Source organism: Phalacrocorax aristotelis, chromosome 3 (assembly GCF_949628215.1).
Source record: "Phalacrocorax aristotelis chromosome 3, bGulAri2.1, whole genome shotgun sequence".
Lineage (NCBI taxonomy): Eukaryota > Metazoa > Chordata > Aves > Suliformes > Phalacrocoracidae > Phalacrocorax > Phalacrocorax aristotelis.
Genome location: NC_134278.1, coordinates 53,563,868 through 53,588,104, shown reverse-complemented (window position 1 = coordinate 53,588,104; position 24,237 = coordinate 53,563,868). Strand labels below are relative to the sequence as shown.

The following is a 24,237-nucleotide window of genomic DNA, read 5'->3' as shown; positions in this document are numbered from 1 at the left end:
CCATGCGGCGCCGGGCCCGCACCCGGCTGGAGGGGGCGGCGCCTCCGCGCATGCGCCAGAGCGGTCCGCTGAGGGGCGGGGACAGAGCCCGGTGCCCGCCGGTGGACCGTACCACTGCGCTGCGTGGGGACGCGCGGGGAAAGCGCTTGCTCTAAGAATTCGTTTGTGGGGGCCCCGCCGCTGGCTCCTTCCCTGACAGTGTGTGTGACTAGGCGACAAAGGAAGGGACAAGGAGGCAAGAGAGAGTGCTCGCTCTCACGCCTCCTCTCCGCCTCCTTCTCTCTCCTGCCACCCCTGGCGGCGGCGGATTGGGCGCGCCCCGACTGGTTCCCCCCCCGCCCCCCCCCGGCAGCCGATGGTGGGGCCCGCTCGCGCTGCCCGTGCCCCGGCGTCGCGAGTTCCCGCTCTCCCGCGCCCGCCTTCTCCCGCCCCCTCCCTCCCTCTTCCCTCCCTCCCTCCCTCCGTGCCGGCTCGGCGCTCGCCTCGGCCTCCCGCTCCCTCCCCCCGGCCCCGGCTTGGCCCCGGCGCGGCGGCCCTATGGCGTACAGTCAGGGCGGCGGCAAGAAGAAAGTCTGCTACTATTATGACGGTGAGCGGGGCCGGCGCGGGAGCGCGTGTGCGTGTGTGCGAGCGGGGGGAGCCCCGCTAACGGCCGCCTGGGGCGGCCCGCCCCCCTCCCTTCCCCCCCCGCCATTACGGGTGCCCCCTGCGGACCGCGGCCGGGGGTCCCCGCCGCCGCCGCCTGCTGCCGCCGGCCGCACCGCCGCCGCGCCCCGCTCCCGCCATCGGCCCGGCGCGCTCGCGCCCCGCGGCGGGGCTGAACGCCGGGGGCCGCCGGCTGGGGGGGAGGGGGCGCCGGGGCCGGGCGAGGTGCGGGTCGGGGAGCTGACGGGCCTGCCGCGAAGCGGCGGCCGGGCCCCGCGGTGAGCGCTGTGACTTGTGTGTGTGTGTGTGTGTGTGTGTGTGTCTCGCCCCCCCCCCCCAAAAAAAAAAAAAAAAAAGTTGAGACACTCCCCTCCATCCGCTGAGCACGGAGGCGTTGGAGTCGCTGCCGCGTCTGGCTCCTCCCCTGCAAAAAAAGTCTAGGCCATGTGTAGCTTCGGCACCTGGTGATTCTTACGGTGAGGCCTTCCCCTGCCTCCGGCTTGCACAGAGATGCGGCGGGGGGCTCTGCCCACCCCCCCCCCCCCCCCTCCCGCCTCCAACCGACCGTGCATCGGAGCGGAGGCTCGGCTTCCACGAGCCTCTCCTCCAGCAAAACACGAAAGTTGCGTGCGTAGGTGTTCAGTAATAGTGAAATTTGAGTTGCTTGCAGGCCGCCTGAGTTTGCACGCTTGTCTGATGAGGACACAGTGACTTGTGATCTGCATTGTCAGTCACGTCGAAAAAGTGCATAAAGCTTGTGCTTCATTTCAGGTATTTGCAGCAACTTGTTTGTGGTTCTCTCTGGCCTCAGCAAAGAGAACTTTTCGTTTTCTTATTGCATTTGTTTTTCCTATATTGTGCTGGGAGAATAAACTCGTTGGTCAGATTAGTTAAGAGATTTCTGTTTTGTTTTTTTAAATTGTCTCCTATTGTAACAATCCTTTAAGTTGGCGTCTGAGACTGGTATTGGTAGTAGCCGGGAAACAGAGGTTGAGGCTGTTCTGCTGTAGCGCTTTGGTGTTTTTACCATTTTAGAAATGAAGATAAATGGCTAAATCCACTAAGATATCAAAGGTGTCTGCTGCTGTAGCAAATCAGCTATTCTTTAGAGATGGCAGATCCTGTGGGGCCTGTCTTGGTTTTTTTACCACACTAAAGAAGGCAGAGTGGTGGTTGCCGCCCCCTTCTCTTTGTTGCAGGCTCTGGTTCTTTGTTCAGCCTAAAGGGGAAAGGAGGCCCCTGTTAGGGATAATTTTGGTGAGGCTGGGTTCTTACTCTTCCTAGGGAAGAGGAATCACTTTTTGCCTTGTTGAAAGGAAGACTGCAGTGATAGCTTAGAAGCTTTCTCTTTGCAAAGTTCTGCAAATGTTTGCATGGTTGTTGTTTTTTTTTTTTGTTTTGTGGTTTTTTTTTTTCATCAGTGTGATTTGGTTTGGGTTTTTTTGTTGTTTGTTTTTAAATAAAGTCAGGTGGCTATAACTTACTAGATATTGATACCTTCAGGGTTTTTTTTTGTGATCCCTGGATTTCGGTACTCAGTGCTAGTGTCGGGCTCCCTGAACAGCCAAAAAGCTGTACTGGTGAAGGTGGGGGAGAAACTGGAGAAGGAAGAAGTTTTGAGGTGGCAGGATAATGGCGACTTAAAAGCAATTGTAGCTCATGTCTTGCTTGAATATGTAGACTAGGATACATGCAGTTAACAATAATGTAGGGAAAGAAGTATCTGTAGTAAAAGTGTTTTTAAAAACTGTTTTCTCTGTGACAGAAATGAACAGCTCTGGAATTTTTTTTAATGTCATTTTTTATTGCCAGAGCCAACGGTTGTTTTAGACTTCGCTTGGAAATAGAATTATTAGAAGAAAATTTAGAGATAATACCTGCAGTGAATATTTCCAATGCTAATTTGTGGTTCATCTGGCAATTCTGAGTATTAACTGTGTTGCACGAGCAAAGTCTTGAATCAAAGTGAGGGGAGTGTTCAAAGCCTTAAATAATTCAAAACCAAAAAACACAAAGATACCTCAAGCGCACAGCTGAGGTAGTGGTGCATCTAAGCACGTCATAACTGCAGTAAATGACCATTTTTTGTCATAATTGTCCCTCCATGTGTACTTCAACTCTCTCTTCAAAGATATACACTAAAAAGTGTTGAAAAATGCTAGAAGCATATACACGTATCTTTTGAGATGGAATAAATTCCTACATGCTTTTCACGAAGCTCAGCATGATAGTCATCTAAAGTTGCTTTTCTAAATTAGCCTGTCACCAAGTTTTCTTGGATGTATTGCTGTTAACGTTTTCTGATAACTAACAGTTTTAATAGCCTTCACTCTGTATTTGGGCCAATAAACTTTGGGTAGAAGAGCCTTGATTTCATTTTCTGCAGTTTGTAATAGACTGTCAGCCACATCCAGTTTGCAGAATTTGCATTGTTTGTGATTGTGCTCAGGTCAGGAATTCTGTTTAAATTTTGGCCAATGTACTACGAAGAACTAAAAACATACAAATTAAGATACTTCAGTCACTTTATCTGAAACATTTTCAATAAATGCATCTAGTCTGAATATATAGCTATACCTTAGCAAAGTCTGTTGCTCACACTGCTTAGAACCACGCTAGCTGTGGAAGGATATTGTAGCTTTTATTTTAGCCTCTTACCATGTGTGTCCAGGTTGTTGCCATGGTCTTGCAGCGTGTGGCTCAGGTAGTTCAGAGGCCTCTTCCAAAATGGGTACGTGTTGTACAGTTGCCCATAGCAATGAGGACAGGACCCAGATGGTCTTTCCAACTCTGTGCTCCTGTACAGCAAAGCACAGTTCTAGCGATTCACGCAGCAACTAGCGTGGCTACAGTTCACAAGTGTATTTATTCCATGCCAGTGCACTAGCAGTATTGCCTAGATCGCTTGTTGTGCATAATTTAATGTGGGTGTTCAAAAGGCTCTACCTTCATGAAAAATTTGAGAGATCTGCATCAGAATGTGGTTGGATCCACCCATACAGACGAGACTAAACCTGTTTTAATAGGGCAGAATGCTACTATATTCAGATATTAAGTACATTAGCACTTCTAGTTTAAGTTCATCTTCTCTGCAGATGTAAGCTTTAACTGAAGTGGGTTTCACAGAAATTCATCAGCGCTTTGCACAGCGGCTTCTATGCACGATGGTGGCGTCCAACCTCTGCTCGGGGCTTCACAGTCAGAACTTTGCTAGTCTTCCGCGGTCTCTTTAAATTTTAAAAACTGAACAAAACCCCCAACCCTTCAGATGCTAGTGCAGTAATTTTAGGCCTGTTTGAATAGCTGTTTGTTGGATTGATCAGGCACTCATGATCTTTTTTACATTCATCTTTACATGACTTCACCTGTTAGTATTGCACAAGTAAATCCAAATGTAACTACTGCTATTAAGATAATTTTTTTCATGCGGTTTTCACTGTAGCAGTTAGGTTTCTGCACTTAGTGCAGTTCTGAAATACCTCACGATTTCATGGTAACCCTACTTAAAAGTGAGCAGAGATACGGTCAGTGTACATAACAATTTATCTGTATCAAAGTTACAAAGTAATGCAACTTACAAGTTACAAAGTATCAAAAAAGATAACACTGCTTTGTAATGGGTTAATTTAAAGGTGTTATTTTTCTGTGTATCCTAGTAACTAGAGAGACTAATGTGCTTTTTGGGGGGACATAGCAGCTTTTGTTAGTTGTGTGTTTGTCAGACAGTTGAAGTTCCTTTAGGGTATGCAGACTCTGGTGTTTTTCTGTATATTAGAAAATATTTAACATCTGTAGACCTTGCTGAAGTCTTGGATAGAGAAGTGAGTGTCTAAAACTTAAGTTCATCAAAGGAATCGTGGGTTTATTTTTATTTGATAGCTCTCTTCAGAATTTAGGTGAGTAACTCGTATGAATTGAGAAGTTTTGTTTTTTTTAATATATTTGAACCCAGAACATGACAGTATATGTAACAACTTAATTTTCAGGTAGGTCTTCTGGTCATTTGCTGGTATCACATTTTGCATCACATGGTGAACAGTGCGGGACAGTAAACTTGTGCTAACGTTAAATTGGCACTTGATTGTCTTGTTTTAGTTAAGGACCCAACTCTCCAGAGATCATGTTGTTACTTCTCAATGGGAGCCATTTAGCTGATATTTTTGCTGGTATAAAACAATAAATTTCAGTTTTTGAAGCTTTGCTGTGAAAGATTAATAGATTTGCCAACTTACTGCTTTGCATTTTTTCCCTCTGCTTCCTCTTTCAGTTATGTTCTTTTCTTTTGCACTTTCCACATGCACCTGCACTGGTGAGTGATATAAAATACGCTCATAACACTTCTTTGTCGTTTTTCTTTTGGTTTGGGTTTTTGTGGGTTTTTTTTCACCATTGTGTTGACAACTTTAGGATCCAGTACTCATACGACCTGCAATACTGGTCTTGTGCTCTTGGCTTCACTGTACCCGTTTCTCATATTATATGCGTACTCTAGTCAGTCTGGCACTAAGTGCAGAGCCTTTTAGCTCCATCAGTCAGGGAGGTGCCCCATCCCCACACACACTACGTCTTCGTACACCTTGCTGTCTCCCCAGAATACTCAGTAAGGCTGTGATATACGAAGAATAGATATATAGGTTTCAGGATCAGTGTTTGTTACAAGAAGGGCACCTTCTCCTTCACTGGGTAAGAAGAGACGTTTGACACCTTTACCTTCACCACAGGATGACGTCTCCCAAGATGGGTCCCCTTTGTGACGTGATTTTGGCTGGAAATCAAGGTGCTAATGAAGAAAGAGGAACCTCTTGCATATCTTTTCCTTCCCCACCCCTGCCAACATACACATTGCAACAGTCCCTTGAAACTTAATGAGCTTTTTGTCCTTATGTTTGAATTTTTTTTTTAATGAGGCTAATGCCAAAACCCTTTTTTGTTGGTGATGCTAAGACCTGAGAGCTGTAAATGGTATTGCCTGTTGCTAAAGTGTATTATATTGATATCTTTTGTTATTCATTACTGCTGACCTCTAATATGGAAGGATCAATATGCTGCTGCCAGATATTCACCCACAGATCTTCTATGTGATTAAATAAGCTCCCATGAAACTTACAAACTTGCCAAGCTGTTAAAAGGTCTCCCTTCTGGTAAAAAAAAATAAAGTGGAAGTTAAAAGATATGCTTAATTTATTGTTTTGGGGTTTTTTTTTAGTGTACAATGCAGTGTATGGTATGTAGATTATGCTTAATTTTGAACCTGTTTAATTGCAGTATATCAGAGGATATGTTGCAAGTATATCTGGGAAGCTTGTTAATGTTTTTTTCTTTTACATAAGGAAAAATTACAGATCTTATATTTTACATAAGATAGAAAATCATTCTTAATTGTCTGTTTCCTTATCCATCAGCATTCTGAGTAAAATGTCTGTGATAATGACTATACAAGCTGAAGCAGTTAAAATTGAAACGACCTGTTTAAAAAAAAAAGGTATGAAATACATACACATTCTTTAAACCACAAATACATTTGGAGTGAGGTTTTCTCAAAAGTATCATGTTATTGAAAGTCACTATTGTCTTAAAAGTGTCAAAATTTTAAGCTCTTACTAGCTTGAAGCTTCGTAAATCTGGGGCTTAACAGTAACTTCATAAAAGAAAGTAGGGCTAGTAAGTGGTTCATTTCCATCTTCCAGTCATTAGTTTTAAAAAGCTGTGACAGTTCTTTCCTAAACACCAAACGTAAGGTACTGTTTTGTAAAATGCTTGGAAATAGTTTTTGCTGGCAGGAAGGGGTGTGGTTATATTCTCTTAATACCTTTTGCTCTTGAACTGTATATGGACCAGAAGTGCAGGGTTGCAATAAATATCTGCAAGACTCCAGGTCTTAGTGACTGACAAGAAGTGCTGATCTTCCACTTAACCCAAATTAGAAGTAGGTTCAGGTTATTCAAAGTTCTTAATACTAAAACTTGGTATTTCCATTGTTGTGGGATGGCTAAGAGCTAGCTGTTGGGCAATTGTTTTTCTAGACAATGTAATGTAATGTAAGTTGAAGTTATATCTGTTTTTTAAGTGTCCATACTCTTCTTGTCACTTTGAAAGCTGGGTTTTAGAATGCTTTGAGATTTACAATCTTACTGTAATGCTTGCTTTTCTTTGTAGTTGGTGATGCTACTGCAAGCTGACATTTCCCTTCCTCCTGAGCTGGAGCTCATGTTTAAGAGGTGAAACTAAAGCTGTTTCATAGCAGTGCTTCTTCTTACCTCTGAATACCAAAACTTGTAAAATAGTATGAGATTGTGAAAACAGTATTTCTTTCATTCCCAGTGGACAAGGCAGAGCATGTTGGAGGGTATGAAAGAAAAGTAGAAATTTCAAGAAGGTGAAGTTCACTAATCCTACCAGGAAATTTGGTCAAAAAGCAAAAAGGTGCTATTGCGAAGAGTTGCTATGGAATTTTCGAGCTGAACGCCATTGACAACTGGATGTACCTTTTAGGCTTGCCTAATTTCCAGAAGCATATGGACTGCTAGTTCTATTTAAAATGGTTTGTGTATCAGGAACGTCAGCATCAAAATGGAGGCGTGTATGTTCTAACAGTACCCGAGCTGGGGAGAAAACTAGCCCATGATAGCAGCCATTCTTTTCTTGTTGTGTGAGTGTCAAATTTTTTATCTCTATGGTGTGTCTAGTCGCTCTCCAATTTGACAGAGCTGGGCTAATCTGGATTACAAAACTCTGTTAAACTACTGTGAATCCCTAGCAGCAGATGGCTGGGAAATGTTTGTGCATGTGCTTGCAGCAATGGATCTGAAGCTAACTTCTGGAGTGTAACTGCTAGGGTTAATAGTTAAGGGCAGGCTGAGGATGGCAACTTAAAATCAGCTTCTGCAAAATGGTAGGTTTTACTACAGCCTCTGTTGTGGTGTAATCTGGCTAGGTCATCAGTAGTTTGTGCTCCCCTCTTAATTCCAATTTTGTTTCCCATTACTTTACTCTTCAGTTCCTCACTATTTTCTTCACCGTTTATTTGAAACCACTTTTTGTAGGCCTCTTTGGTCCCCACTACTGTCTGCTTGTAGTAAAGGTGTTAGATTTGGCCTCCTTTTTGCCCTCTGCTTGTGACAAATGACCTTTTATGGGCAGTTTGTTTTTCTCAGGAACTTTTTGAAATAGGCAGTTGTCCTTTTTTTTTTTTTTTGAATCATCATATTTGCTTTCTTCTGGGAATGGTTCTTTGAAATAGAATGAAAACTTGTTTTGTAATACGAATAGCTGTTCATTTGTGTAATATTGACAGGTGATATCGGAAACTATTACTATGGACAAGGGCATCCAATGAAACCTCATAGGATCCGAATGACCCACAACTTGCTGCTAAATTATGGCTTGTACAGAAAAATGGAAATTTACGTGAGTATAAGCAATAGAATGGCCACTGAGGCATTTTAAGTTATTTTTAAAGGGCTTCAAGTGTTCTGACACAAATACATGGAGAAAAGTGGATATAGAAAATACTTAAATAGTGTGTTCAGAGCTCTCTTACTTAGAAATGAAACAGTGTTTTATAACTGGTGAGGATTGCAGATTGTTGTCCTCCTCTGGAAGAAGGGAGGTACAGCCCCAGCAGAGACTTTTCACCAGTATTTTTATGATTGGGAGGGTGGGGCGTTGGGGGAACATTGGGGTAACTACACAGAGAATTAATAAAGTTGTATACTAACAACAGAGTAGTCTTTGCTTTAAGTAAGACAGCACTACTATCAGTTTCACTGCTCTCCCTTCAAAGGAGGTTAGATTTATTTTGGGTTGTCTGTTTTAGCCAATTGCTGACGGATTTTGTAGAGCACTGATTATTTCTATAACTTGTTCTTGTTATCAGCGACCCCACAAAGCCACTGCTGAGGAAATGACCAAGTACCATAGTGATGAATACATCAAATTTCTCCGATCAATAAGGCCTGACAATATGTCTGAGTACAGCAAGCAAATGCAGAGATGTAAGTGTCAACATTAGGCTAAGTCCAAGTATACATGCTTTGATGGTAAGCATTGTTGAAGGCTAAATATTCACCAATACAGAGGCATGCACGTGGCTTAATGGAGTGTGGGGGTTAGAGATATACTGTAACATGTGCCTGTCTTCAGCTGCACTAATTTTGGGACTTCTCTATTAAAAGCAGCCATATCAGCAAAAATGTTCTTTTAGCTTACGGAAGGATTTTTGCCTCGCCTTTCACAGGGTGTATTCTAGATGTGAAATAATACTTTCTCTAGGCTTAATTAATGTACAGATTAAACTTTAGTTGTGAGCTGTTTGCACAAGTGTCTTAAAATCTGTTCTAATGCAAAATCTTTCTGAAAAAGAATGGCTTTTAGAAGAGTACAGGAGTAAAAAATCAATGTGTGAAAATGTATTTTAAGTCAAGAAGAGGAGTTATTCATTCCTGTTGGAGGGAGATAGTAAAAATTGTACATTATTCACTGCTTACCCTTTCTGTTAATTTATTTCTTTAATTATAGGAATAGGCTCAAAGTACTGTTAGGAATTCAGTTTGACAGCTATTATATCAACTTAAAAGGCAGTATTGTAACATCTTTATGATGCCTTTTTCTTAGCAAATTATTTTTCCAAGTAATTGCGCGTTTCTTAACATGACCTGTGTTAATCAGCACTTCTTCAATAATCTAAAAATGATCTAACTAACTTGGTAATGAGGAGACAAAGCTTCTCATGGAAACTGAAAATAGAAAAAAAATATATAGTTTGGAGTCATCTTACATTATAAAGACTTTACATTGGTTTCAGTGTTGAAAATTTAGCCTGACAAAAATGAGGTATGGGGAGCACTAGTTAAAATGCTAAATGAACTATGCGTTGCATCTAAGTGTCATCCATGCATATAGCAATGCTGTTGGAATGGTGTTTTTGAAACGTATACATTTCTTACACAGTTAATGTTGGAGAAGATTGTCCTGTATTTGATGGCCTGTTTGAGTTTTGTCAGCTGTCAACTGGAGGATCTGTTGGTAAGTATAGGTTGTTTGCCAGCTATTTCGTACCTTTATTACATTTATGTCAGCAATTTAAAACTTTGATAGTAAATTTAAAACTGAAGAAAATACAAGTTTTTTTAAATTAAGAAATAATAATCATATATCAGTTACTTGAGCTATCTCATATTTGACAGTCTGTATTTCAAGTATTGGTAAGACATCAGATCTAGGGTCAACTTATTTTTAAATAATACACTATAACATTTTATGTAACTGATTTAAAGGCCTTCAGAAGTTTCTGACTGCATTTCCTTTCATTTTTGTGTATGTCTTTTTACAGCCGGGGCGGTAAAATTGAACAGACAACAGACAGACATGGCTGTTAATTGGGCTGGAGGACTTCACCATGCCAAGAAATCAGAGGCATCTGGTTTCTGTTATGTCAATGATATCGTGCTTGCCATCCTTGAGTTACTGAAGTGAGTTTATGATGGGAACAAGATAAAATTATAGAAAATATCAAATTCAATTATTTAAATGTTTGAAGGTATAGATTGTAGTTATTATTACAGTGAGTTTTCATAGCTTGCATTGAACTCGTAGCATCAATTAAGAAAACTCCAAGCTCAGCCCAGTTTGGCTACGGCAAGAAATGTAAACTAAAGTACAGGAAAGCTGAAATGATAACTAATAGGAGATAAATTTAAAACAGATATTTAGAAGTACATCTTTACACAGAGGATAATGAACTCCTGGGACTTCCTGCTACAGGAGGCTGAAGGAAGCAGACAGCAACAACAGATTCAAAAAAGAGATTAGATATAATCATGGACAAGTGGTCTGTAAATGGATGTTAAAGATCCAAGCAACAGTGCACCTTGTAAAACGCCATATGCTGTAATTCTAGATGGTGGGGAAGTACCAGCAGACTTCAGAAAATGGACAGGCTTACATGCTTTCTGTAAATGTTAATCTCCTGTTGCTACTCACAGTGACAGAGTAGTGGGCTAGATGGATCACTGCCCTGACCCCTTAGGGCAGTCATTATGCTCACAATCATACACCCATTTGGTTTTTCAATATGGCTGCCTGTTTCCCTACCATTTGAACTGTTATTAAACCAAACAGGAACATTCAGGGAAGATAATGCACTGAGCTTCCTTGGATTGTTAGATGAATTAATGTGGCTGTTTTGAATAAATAATGAAATAACAGCTGTGCTGCTGTGACTGCAAAATAAAAAATGAGAGGAGTAATGAAAAAGCGATCATGTAATTAACTTCAAGCAGTAATCACTAAAATTTCAAATCCTGAGTGTTATGTGTACTGATTGAGGGGACCATATCCCTTCTAATAACATGTAAATCTAACTTTTCACAAAGAATATTCTAGGTATTTGACTAGTGAATGAAGCAGCTGAGTCTGCTGGTGAGGATGGGGGAAGCCGCTGTAGTATGGAAGTGTTTTTTAAAGATGGAAAACGTTTCTGAAGATGCTAACAGATAGTTAATATTAACATATTAAGACATTCATTTTAATGTCCACAGCATACATTCAGGATTTGTCTAAGAAAAGTGATATGATTTTCTGCAGTCCAGTCTTGAATTTTTTAGCTTAATGTGCATGTGAAGGAAGGAAACTTTCAAATAGTTGAGTTATGTATCCACAGGAAACTGTCCTGTTCAGTGTCGTGTTAAGTGAAAAATATTAGCCTGTCTGAAATCATGGCTGCTCAGACTCGCATTCTATAGCACTATGCGAAGCATGATGAAAATGCACCTTCTGATGTTGATAGCCTTTGTTCTTTACTGAACAATATAGAATTTAAGGGATATTTACTGTTGTTTCCAATGCTGTGAGGTTTCAAACTGGTTTCTTTATCCATCTCAAACTGATCTGAAACTTGCAGTTTTTAAGGAAATAATAATGTAATAATTTAATGCTAATAGTGTGATACACTGGGAAATAAGAATGCGCCTGTCTTTACAAGGTGAGGAAGAAAAGTCGATGGAAAATTAGTATTTAAACTTAGTTTTTTGTGGGATATGGAACATGGGTTATTCCTGCTCCTGGCACTATGCTGTTTGAAGTGTGAACTAAAAGATGTTTTAGTGCAAACTGTTGGTAATTATTGAAAAGGTAGAAAGAAATGCCCTGTGAAAAGGGTGAATTCAGCAGATCTGAACAACAAAGTCGTGTGAACAGAAACACGAGGTATAGCTTCTACAGAGTGAAATAACTTGGGGTAAATACTAAACACATTACATACTTAAATTACTTACTCTGGTGAAAATAAACTTATTTTCATTATTACCCAAACTGTACTGAGAATTCTAAAAGCATATGGTCGCTTCAACCAAAATCATCAAAATTATCATAATCTTGGATTTTAGCGTTTGGTTGGGTTTTTTTCATTAGGTTTTTCCTTGTTAGGTGTCAGTATATTATGAACATAACAGATAATGATAATTTCTCATACATTATTTTCTTTCTAGGTATCACCAAAGAGTGTTGTATATTGATATTGATATCCATCACGGTGATGGCGTTGAAGAAGCATTTTATACCACAGATCGTGTCATGACAGTATCATTCCATAAGTATGGTGAATATTTTCCGGGCACAGGGGACCTTAGGGTAAGGTTGAACATGAAATTTCGTTAGGTGATAAATTCTCTCATAATCTCTTCCTTGTAGATACTGTCTTAATACTAGGTTACAGTGTCCAGTAATAACATACAGCAGTAAGTTTTCAGAAAATATGTTAGTCTAGAATGATGGATTTGTTGAAGAACCTTAGGAAAAAAAATGTACAGGATAGCGGGGGAAGTAAATTATTCACTTCTCCATGAAATCAACACCTTTGCTTCTGGATAAATCATCTGAAACTTTAGTTCAAGTATATAATTAGTTTAGTTCGCTCAGATTTTGGGAATGTCTCTAGCAAGACTGTTTTATTTATAATGCTTATCTGTGTTTCAATTCTGCATGTACAGTGAAATTGGCTGTTTGGAGATCACATGGCTCCAAAACTTATTTCAAATCTTAGAATAACTTTATGCCAGAGTTTTAATAGTCAACAAAGCTTCAGTTGCGACTTCAAATTACTGTGTTCTCTGCCTAGTAATACAGTTGGCTTGTTTTTCGGAATATTTCTTATGTCATAAAGTGTATTTCAAGTTCTCATGATGCTCACTGCTTAAGAACTTCAGCATGCCCCACAGGCAATTGTGTACTAAGCCTTAGAGTGAGCTTGAGGGAGGGAGCATTGGCCTGTGAAGAATTATCATTTAAGCTGTTGTAGAATCTCTGGCAAAGCTGAGAATGGAAACCAATTTTCTTAGCCTTTCATATAAATTTTAAGTTAGTCATTATTCATGCTAGACTCGTGTTCATTATTAGAACAGGAAATTGTTCAACTTCACAACTTGCATATTTCAAGTATTAGGATTAATATATTCCTAGATTCAAACTCTTTAAACCTCTTTTTATCAGAGGCACTTGCAGGATAAGTCACCGTTCTGGTATTAGCAACTTTGTATATTAGCTTGTATGTACAGTTAGTAATTCTTTTTAAAAATAGTAAACATGTCTGAAAAGTTGACCTACAAAAATGCTGTATTGGGAAAGAATTCACTGTTCTCCTACTATCTTGAAATTTATTAGAGAGATGCAGATGTTTGCATTTCTGCTAATATTTGTGGAATGTGCGGACCCCAGTGTGCTGATAATACCCGGAGGACACAGGAGTAAATGAAAGTTGAGCTTTAAATCATTGGGTTGCTAAGTGGTCACTTCAGTGTGGCTGTTGGAGCTGAATGTTATTACGGTTGTTAGATTTGGTTAAACTGCACTCTAAATTGATTTAGGTAGAAATCAGATTAGGCATTATTTTTATCCATGTGGTTTAACATGACTGGCCACAAGGTGGTAGTGGTGCTTCAAACAAAAAGCTGCTCAGACCAGGATGTTTATAATGACAAACTGTTGTTGTTGAATTTGACTAGAATTTTTTTTTTTTTGAAGGGTTAGATATCTTGGCTTTTTAGAAACGGCACTTCCCGTTGACAGAGAAGTTTATGGATTCTTCACCTCACCACACCCAGGACAAAGAATTTAAAGATACACAGTTGAAATAAATACAAGAATCTTGTATGTTACTGCAATTTTTTTAGCATAGTGTCAGTGACAAACAGTACCTCAGGCATGATAACTTTTATTTGTGCTGCTAGGTAGTATTTTGAAATGAGCATTGTCTGCATACAGACTTCAGCAGGCTTTATTGCAATTATTACATCCCTGTAGGAAAAAAAACCATCAGTTTTTTCCTATCTCCAGAGTTTGCGAAGCTAATTGATCTAAAGGGAGAACTAATTCTCTGAAAGTCAGTGTTCCTTCTGGAGACCAGTACTGTGCTGCTTGTTTCTGCACAACTTGGTCTGCTGTTGCTGGTGATTTACATCAACTTTAACAGCCAAACCTTACCTTTGTTATTGTAGTGGGCTCCATTCAAGGTTGATTCTGTAATTCTTTAGTTAGTTGGTCTAGTTTGCTGATCAGGTTGTGCTTAATTGATGCAGGAACAAGTCATGCATCAGCTGATGATTTTGTGATTGCAGCTTCATCAGTGTAGCTGAATATCATGGAGGTTTAGTTCAGCTGCATTCATCCATTTTCTGCTGAAGGTATTGTGCAGTCTGAACTTTCAGTGTCCATAGTAAGTTATTGACTTTCTATAATCTTAGATTATAACAGTAATCTTTTCTTATATATACATAGATAGGTCAGTTGATACTGTAGTGCTAGGTAGAGGCCCAGGTTCTGCGAGTGATTTTGGTCCGTGATGAATGGGCAACTACCAGAATGCTACATTGTTTCTTCAGTATTTAAAATCAATGCAAGTGTGGGTTACAAAAGCATTCCTTGAGTAGCTCAGGCTGGAAAGCAATTATCCTGTTCAGTGGGAAATTGTGTGAACATTGGCTTAGATGAGATCAATTTAATGATTTTTGTTTTTGCAAGGCACTCACCTCAGAAAAATCAGCATCTCAAACCCTAGGTGATTCACTTTGGGAGATTCAGTCATGCTCCAAATCAGCTGGAGTTGAGTTCAGCAGCGGTCTTCAGTGTCACTAATCTTGCAATACTATGAAATGTTAATAATATGCTGGAAGGGAAAAAAGTCTACTGTTAACATTGTGCCTATGCTGCATTGGGCTATTCATCCCTGACCCCCCTCTCCCCACCAATAAAAGTGTGACACGTTCCTGTTGCATTCACTGCTAAGGAGGCTTTGTTCAGGAAGAGGAAAAAGTCCATGACTATTTCAGTAGGCAGCGTTGAGAAGTTTAGTATCTGTATTGCTGGGCCATCCTAACGATGACTTGTAGTTTTTTCAAGGATGTTGGACCTGAAGTGTGCTTTTTCTTCAGAGCTGCTGTTTGATAATAGTTTACAGCCAAACTGAACAAGTTAAATCTTACTGTCTTCCCCATTGTACCTTTATTAGTGGCAGAGAACTGCTCTGTAAACTGGATCCGTTTCTGTCTGTCTTGGTGATGAGCTAAAGGGAAGAAATGGGAATGTGTGAGAAGCAGGGATCTTTAGGTTTTGAGCTGATCATCAAAACAGAAGTGGTTTAATTCAGGATTTATTAACATGATATTTTTGCAAATAGTTTTTTGTTTGTTTGTGTTGGTGTGTTTTATTTGGGTTTGGGGTTTTTTTAATGAATGTGTTGTCCAGGAAACCTGGTAAGATAGACTGCTACAGTTCCTGCCTTGTCACCCGACAGAACTGAGAATAATCTGCAAGTTAATTTTTTTTGTTTAAGAAGTCTCAATTTCTTGAAGGGCATCTATAAGTGGCCTCTGATTTTTTTTTTTTTTTCTTCTCTTTGCTGCAGCTAGTTCTTCATCCTATGTTTGGAGCAAAGAACAGAGTTTTAAAAACTTCTTAAATCCAAATCTTCTGTATAGCACCAAAAACATGCATATCGCCTTGCTCTTCTCGATTTTCTTGCTTGTTTTTGCTTAATTATTTTTGCCAGACTAAACTGACCAGTTATGTTTTGTCTTTTTGTCTTAAATCTTGGAATTAAAAAAATCAAGTATACTTACTGCAAATTTAGTCTTGGTGTACAATTGCTACACTCCAAAATTATTTTATGGGCGAATGGGAACCAAGTAAGGTACTTTGCTGCTCTTCCCCTCGCAGACATGAGTAATGGTGCTGAATAGCTCAGCAGGCTTGTGTAGACTTTTTTCCATGATACCATCATGTACTTCTGTGTAATAAAACATTTGTCGTCTTTGCTTATAGGACATCGGTGCTGGAAAAGGCAAATACTATGCTGTCAACTTTCCAATGAGGGACGGTATAGATGATGAATCGTATGGACAGATATTCAAACCAGTGAGGTTTTTTTTTTTTTTTTTTTAAACTCTCTGGAAAGATACTAGTTTCATTTTGTGGACTTATTTTTATAATTGTGACTTAATAGCTTGCTGTTTTATATTGATTATAGATTATATCCAAAGTAATGGAGATGTACCAGCCCAGTGCTGTGGTATTACAGTGTGGAGCAGATTCACTGTCTGGTGACAGGCTGGGATGCTTTAATCTTACTGTTAAAGGTAAGCAGAGAAGTGTGTGGTTTTGTCTGTAACTTTTTATTTAATAGAAACCTCTATCCTTCATACTATTTTTTCAAGACACTTGCATGATGAGGAGTGGAGTCGCAAAGATTTTGTTCATTACTATCATTAATCACCTCTTTCTTTGCTATACAGGGATGGCCAAAAGAAACCCAGAAGTTGCCTCTTTCTTTCTGTCCATCTAAAAAAGTTAAGAAGCTTGGTTTTCCATGTTCTTCCTAGCCACTCGAGGGATTCCCTTTCTTCTATGCACAGGCTTTCTGTAGCTTTAAAGCAATGTTCTGGAATGACAGGATGACAACAGTAGTCCTACTGCAACACTTACTATGATGGACAAATAACAAAACTAGTGGTTCATGTAGTAGGACTACAGATACTTAAACATCAAACACCGTGTTGGGCGTAAAATAGGTATTACTGAAATGAGAATACTCACTGAATTGTTAAATTTATAGTGGTGTTTGTTATACTGAGCCTTATGGTAACATACATTTTTAATAACTTCTATAGAATTAATTTTTTTTAGTATTACTTCTATTTCTATCAGAAAGCATCATTCTCAAAATCTGGATTTTAATTTGGCAAACTTGGTTGGTTGAATTTTTTTTTGGTTGGTTGAATTTTTTTTTTGTTTGGTTGGTTGAATTTTTTTTGTTGTTGTTGTTGGTTTAAGTGGTAACATATCAAATGTATGTTGAACTTTTGCTAAGCTTTGAATCCAGCCTGTTAGAACGATTTATTTTCTGGGGTTTTTTGGTGGTTTTTTTTGTTGTTAATGAGGCAAATAAGAGTTTGGTAGGCAACAAAAGCAGTATAGTATCTGTCGGGTCTGCAGTGTTTCAGGGTTCTTTTCTTGATTTGCACCAGGTGGCAAAGGTACTTCAGTTGCCCATACAGCTCAGATTTTTTTCCATCTTACATATCCTGGAAACCAAGAGAGCTGCTACCTCCTACAGATGCCTTTCAGTATGCTGTATCTCCCTGGAGTGTGTACTGTCTTGGCACCAGTTCACTCTGTAAGCAAGACTTAGCAACCTCTAATACAGGTTCAAATTTAGAAGTAGAAAGGACCAAGTATTGATTTGCTGTTTTCCCTTCTTTCCCCTTTGCATTTAACTGAGAAATTTTCCCTAGATTTGTCACTGTGTATTGACATCAGTTATGAAAAGACAACACAAAACATTATAAGAGCATTTAAGAACAGCCGCGATACACCGTCCTGCAAAGTCCTGAAGATTAGGGTGGATAATGTTGAATGTATTTTGTACATTTGTCATCTGTAGGTCTTGATTTCTTGTGAGGTTGTGCTTAGCTTTTGGGGGAGAGAGTTCTGTTTTTATTGAATCAGTTCAGCTCTCACTTGATAAGTGTGACTGCCTATGTCTGATTAAATAGTTCATTATATATTTTTCTGTTTTTGTCAATTCTTTTTGTGTTTGACAGGTCATGCTAAATGTGTGGAAGTTGTAAAGACTTTTAACTTACCATTGCTGATGTTAGGAGGAGGAGGATATACTATTCGTAATGTTGCTCGATGCTGGACATATGAAACTGCTGTTGCCTTAGATTGTGAAATTCCTAATGGTAAATATTCATACCTAAATTAATATTTTATTAAGAAATAATCGTGGGAGGGTTTAGGTGAACAGATAGCAAAGATTTCTGTAGCTAACTGTAATGTATCAGTTTAGAATGAACTATGTAGAAAGCTATTAGGATTTACTGAAAATTTATTGGCTAGCTTATGCACTAAATAAACTTAAGCATTTGGGCCTTTTTTAATGCCTCAGCCCAAAAGCTTGAAATGATTGGATCATTTTTTGAAAATTCAAAACATGTAAAATTTCTGGAACCTTAGTTGTAACTATTTTTAGTATGAATGTCATCAGTATGGTAGAGTATATATTGCATTTTGATTGTAACAGCATAGACCTGTGTAAGTTGGGCACCATGGACACAGTATTCACAATAAATTAATGAGTATGCAAGCGTGCATTTTACATAGTAAAACATAACTGTTTCTTCATTGTGTCTATGACCTTCAACTGTGAAAGTATATTGACTTCCACTCTTCCATTTGACTCAATTTTGACTATACAAACTATTTTGACAAACATTTAAAATAATTTAAAAAAAAAGCAATAGTAGACTTTTTTTGAATAGTGAAGTAATTCCTCTGAGGAAGATCCCCAGAGATCCTGCACTCCCTTTACTTCTGGCCAAATATACTTCTGGCCATGTTCTTGGAATGACTTTTTATAAAATTGGTATTTGGACTGGTTTGTTGCACATCAGTCATTGGCAGTTTTCATGCTGGTCTGCAACTTTTGCTGATAACCTTTTGCTATTCATGTATCTCTTGCTGCATTCATAGTATTTCTGTCTGACGTCAGTGGAACGCTGCTGTCAGAAAAGAATATTTGGACAGTACCTTTCAAGATGTATATTTTCCATCTTGCATGTCAATATATATTCTTTGTCAGCTAAAGCTTTTGAAGAGACGGTAGTATTTCCTTATCTTGGGACTTTTCTGTTAGTATGTCCTATTCAATGGATATACATGAAGTTTTGCGGATTTTTTTTTTTAACGTGCCTCTCAACTTTATGGGTTTCTGTCATCTTTAATCTGTTCTGAGAAAGAACAGTGCGTTTTGAAATGTTGCAATAACAAGTTAATCTTCCTGTCTCCTCTCTGTCCGCCTAACAAGATCACTTATCCTGTAATAATCATAAATGAAGAAACAAAACAAAGGGTTCAACTAGAAATGGATTTCAGTGCCTTATTTCTTAAGGGTTCTAGGTTTTTTAGATTTCGATTACTATATCTGGGAAGATATAGTCACATTCAGTATAAAATACTGGCGTTTCCCTGGATATTAAGTCTCGGTTGACTTAATCTTGGGGATTCAATGTTCCAGTTGGGACCATTATCTGTGAAAATACAAAAAGCGGGGAAACGGACAGACATGGGCGTCACTGAACCACTGTACAGCGCTTACCATGGGTATTGAACTAGCTGTGAACTTCAGCCTAATAGTACATATCGTATGTTTTACTGAAGGAATATTGTGAATGGCTCAATTAAACCTTTCAGACTGGACTAAATTTGAAAACAGCTGTAGGAAATGGTCAGTTGATCTCTCTCTTCTGCAGAAGTAGCATTTTTAATTATTTTATCAAATTTGTTACTTGTGTTGTTCCAGTGTATGATCGAACATGATTACAGTAGAATTTTCTCTTGCTCTTTGTATTTTACCAACAAATTTAAGTTCATCTGTTGAATAATTTAGTGGAAAAATGCTTAACAGTTCAGGCAGTACTTAGGTATTGTTGCTTACCTGAATGCTTCAGGTTTGACAGTTCTCTAATTAAAATCCTGTCAAAACTACTGTTGTACTTAAAATGTTTAAAATCTTTTTTTAGGTCACAAAGTTGTTCTTTGTGTTTCTGTTTATAGAGTTGCCATACAATGACTACTTCGAGTATTTTGGACCAGACTTCAAGCTTCATATTAGTCCTTCAAATATGACTAACCAGAATACACCAGAATATATGGAAAAGATCAAGTAAGTAGTGGTTACCTTATCTATCAAGTAGGTCATGTGGATCACATTTCTCCAGAGGTTTTGAAAATTGTACACCTTTCTTTGTTACACACTAAAAATAAGTACTGAGTAGATTTAACATTTTTCATTTCTTTTAGACGAGGTATTTTTAAATCTGTTCCTACACCAATATGTGTGCTTATGAAGTCCTGTGACAATACATATGAAAATTTAAGACCCAGCTTGGATTTTTACTTTTTCCAGCAACTACAGAGATGACTGTTTTACTTGGCTTCCCATTCTAATTTTGTAGAAAGTTTATCCCGTCAGGAAAGAAGCTAGTATGCTGTGATGATTAGGATTTCTAATTCTCAGCTCTGTGTCTAAACATGAACAGAGATTGTCATTCTTTGTGGCTGTCAGCTGTGAAAATAAAAAGTCACATGTGAGCTGGGACATCCAAAACTGTGGAAAGATAGTGACATGCATGCAGGCAATTGAGTGACTGTGGTTTGACAAATCCACAAGGTTTGAAAAGTGCTCGTTGCCAAGCTATAGCGGGTATGTGTTTTTAGCCTGTGCCACTTCTGATACTTAGTTTATTCTTCCTCACATCTGGAAAGTTTGACCGTAAACAAATACTTTACTTCAGGGATGGAGTAATGCATGCATACAATCAATTCTGTACTCGGCTGATAAGGCATAATTTGTGTTAGCCTGAAGTACTCTTTGCTTACTGAGGCTTTAATTCAATTTCATTGATGTAATTCTACAAAATTTCTCTGCAGTAGCAGTGCTCCAGCTGGTGATCTGCCAGGCTGCTTGCTGTATATTGTGTATTGTTGAGCTTTCGTGGTGTGAGTAGGCTGCAAAACTTGCTCTTTAATACGTCCCTGGGCATGGATTGTGTGTGTTCTGTTGACAGAGCTACGATCTCACATCCTCGTACTAGCACCCACAAGAATAGCAATGACCCATCATTTCAGAGAATCCTCCTTCAGTTAGTTATATGCTTTCAGAGCCCTAACTTCAGGGGACTACCTGGATTGGCAAAGCTCTTCTGCCAGGCCATGTGATTTGAACGGAGGCAGAGACTGCAAGGATTCTTAGAAAGCACCAGTTGCCATTTAGCTCTTCAAATCGGGCAGAAGGATACTGAGATAGTTGTTAGAAGTACTAGTATTTGACGCTTTCCACACCTTTCTGCCTACTTGGTCATCTTTGGAACAATAGTTTCAAGTCCCAAGAGGAGTCCAGTGTCGTTCCTCTTCCTGCACATCATGCTTTGAAGCGTGGGGTCCATCACATCAGGTTGCTTAAACAGTAGAGAACTACTCTCTGTTCTCCCTGAAACAGCCCATAAGGAATCTTATCCAGATGGATTGCTTTTGACCCTGAAGTCATTGCCATACACAATGTTTAAGTCTTCATGCTTTAAGTGTCTGGCTTGCTTTCTAACAAACCGGAGGATAATAAATTATCCTACTTGATATTCCAGCTTATTATAAACAGACTAATACTGTCACTCGGTTCAGCCCAAGTGGGAAGTACTTGTGCTGAGCCTGTGCAGAATTGAAGACTGAAGTTGATTGAAATAAGTGTTTAAAAAGTTAAAAGAAAATTATGTTAAAGTACACTGTGGATACTAATGATCTATTAGGGATGGAAAGCTTTCTAAACTTGGCATGCCTCTTTTTATTTTTTTTTAATGCAACAATAACTGAAGCAAAGGAGGTGAACTTTGAATGCAGAGTTTTCAGAATTAAATACAAAATGCAAGGAAATACTACTTTTGTGTAGTACTCATTTTCCTTGTCTGCTACTTGCAGGCAACGCTTATTTGAAAACTTGCGCATGTTACCTCATGCACCTGGCGTACAGATGCAGGCCATTCCTGAAGATGCTGTTCATGAAGATAGTGGAGATGAGGATGGAGAAGATCCAGACAAACGCATTTCTAGTAAGAATATCTTGTCACAATAGAGCATGTCCAAGTAGTCGTTTTAAATTTAATTGTTGAGAACCGTAGTCCTAGTAGTGCGGTATTGGAAGATTGGCAGTTTTGTCTCCCGAGTAAAAAACTTTGCTGCAGGTCTGCCAGTTTTCCTGTTCTTAAGGAGGCATCTCTACACAAATCTGAACCTGTTAAAGGGATCTAAAGAAGTGCTGAAAGAACATAGTTTTTTGCATCTTTTGGAACAGTCTGGCTATTTCAAAATAAAATAGATACTCCAGAAGTCTCGGATGAATTTTAACTAAAGGAGTACAGGACTTTGCTTCTGTCTTTTGCTAGTCAGGAAATAATGTTCCCCATTGATGTAAAGTGAGATACTGTGTTTTCAAAAAAAACTATTTTATTTGTGGGGTTTTTTTTTGTTCTTGAGAGAGGTTTTCCAAACTTGCAACACTGCCCTTTACTTCACTTTATTATCATTAGCCTTTGTATGGACCATGAGTGGCTCTTCAGCTATAGCTAAGAGTTTCCTGCTACATTTAACCTTTTTTGGTGGTGATTGAAGTAATTCTATAACCTTGTCGGAGCACTGTCCATTTGATGATTTATTGAAACCATAATGTTTTCTCCTGTAATTTAGCTTCCAGTATTCAAAATTCATTTAAGACGTGAAAATACTCCCACCTTTCCCCTGTGTCTCTGTAGAGCTAGTTTGGGAAGTCATTGTGAGAGTCCCAGAGTATCTTGAAAGATAGTGTTTTTATCCATAGTTTAGTTCATCAGCATTAAATGATTGTAGTGTATTATTACTAATTCTTAATTTGATAGTTATTTTTTATTAGGCCTATTGTAGTTGACTGTATGCTCAATTAATTTGATAACTCTAAATCCTAGTTCGAGCATCTGACAAGCGCATAGCCTGTGATGAAGAATTTTCAGATTCTGAAGATGAAGGGGAAGGTGGACGACGAAATGTCGCAGATCATAAGAAAGGAGCAAAGAAAGCCAGGATAGAGGAAGACAAAAAAGAGACAGAGGACAAAAAAGCAGGTAGGACTCTGGTGTGATTTCATCCTATATTTTAGAACTGCAAATGTCAGTTCTGCCAGGAGAAAGATGCGTTTTCTGCTAACAGTTAATTAGCTGTTGAGATTATGATTTATTTTTTCCATCATATTTAAAGCATCTATTTTTAAATTAGTTTCAAGATACAGCTCTTCACACCAGAATAGTATTTTCAGTCAAGGGTTATTGTTACTTCTCCACAAGCTTGAAAACTTACAGCCAGGGATTTTTTATAGCTTAATGAAAATAGGGATGATAATAAAAGGTGCTTTAAATACGTTAGACAAAGAGTTTGTTCCTCTTTGGTTTTTGTCAGGTGAGCCAACCAGTTTTCTCTGAAACAGAAGCTGGATAGGGTTCTGGGGTTAGTGTAATTCCAAGGACTCTTGACTTTTCCAAGAGCGAACAACATCTTAGGGCTACAAGACTACCACATGAAGCTCGGGGAAATCCAGGTCTCATGACTGCATACCATCATTCATGGCCAGTCAAGGGAGGCTTGCCTTGAGGTATTTTTGAATCACTTGGCATTTTGCCCAGATCACTCCTTTGGATGGATGCATTTAACACTATTCTAATATGCAACCCGTGACTTCTCTTAAAAGCTAGTTCCCTCTGGCTAGGAATATATACAAAAAGTACAGCTTGGTCATGATTTTTTTTCTTCTGAAGTCTTTTAAGCTTTTCGTGCATCTTTTGGTGCATTTAAAATCTTGTTATTTTTCAGATGTTAAGGAGGAGGATAAATCCAAGGACAGCAGTGGTGAAAAGACAGACGCCAAAGGGTAAACTTTAAGCCCTAATTAATTAATAATGAATGCCACCTTTTTGAAGTGTTTATTAATTTAAAATATTAGAAAGTATTGATTTCTTTAGAGATCACTTCCAATTCCTCATAATGCTAAATACTAGACTCATGACAGTAGTAATTCAAAATGGCATTTCTAAAACAGTTAATTGAAAAAATGAAGCAACTTAACAATCTATTTTTGCCTTTGTACAGAGCAAAATCAGAACAGCTCAGCAATCCTTGAACAAAAGATAGCCTCTCATCAGTTGCAGAACATAATACTAGACCTGGGGAATACCTAAAAGAAGAAAAGTTTTCGTATTGAGAGAGACTGCTGATTTCATTTTGTACTATTTGGCATGGACCGTATTTATTTTCAAACGGCTTTGTTCTGGTTTTTGGCAAGTTGTATTGTGAGTTTTCTAATTATGAGGCAGAAATTCCTTTCTTCACCATGCTTTATGTAATAGTATTTAAAAATGGATGTGAGTTATTATGTTAAATGTCTAAACTGATCTATTAAAATAATTTGCCTTTCCTGACCTGATTTTACTTTTTTGTAATTTTATCTTTATTAAAAAAAAAATTTTA

General features: G+C 38.7%; 1 protein-coding gene across 1 annotated transcript; it reads left to right on the top strand.

Moving 5' to 3' along the window:
- Positions 1 to 342: 342 nt before the first annotated feature.
- Positions 343 to 24,237, top strand: HDAC2 (histone deacetylase 2). Its single transcript, XM_075087476.1, has 14 exons — positions 343 to 589; positions 7,940 to 8,052; positions 8,522 to 8,639; positions 9,595 to 9,669; positions 9,977 to 10,115; positions 12,132 to 12,273; positions 15,958 to 16,050; positions 16,163 to 16,271; positions 17,736 to 17,876; positions 19,750 to 19,858; positions 21,667 to 21,797; positions 22,686 to 22,841; positions 23,584 to 23,641; positions 23,860 to 24,237. Exons 1-14 carry the CDS (start codon positions 538 to 540, stop codon positions 23,888 to 23,890), a joined length of 1,467 nt encoding a protein of 488 aa, XP_074943577.1. The 5' UTR covers positions 343 to 537; the 3' UTR covers positions 23,891 to 24,237.

Excerpts from the sequence above, each read along its gene's own strand:
- HDAC2 (XM_075087476.1), top strand. The coding sequence starts at position 538 with ATGGCGTACAGTCAGGGCGGCGGCAAGAAGAAAGTCTGCTACTATTAT. Across the intron at positions 19,859-21,666 it reads GAATATATGGAAAAGATCAA|GCAACGCTTATTTGAAAACT; the intron begins GTAAGTAGTGGT and ends TGCTACTTGCAG. Across the intron at positions 22,842-23,583 it reads GACAGAGGACAAAAAAGCAG|ATGTTAAGGAGGAGGATAAA; the intron begins GTAGGACTCTGG and ends GTTATTTTTCAG.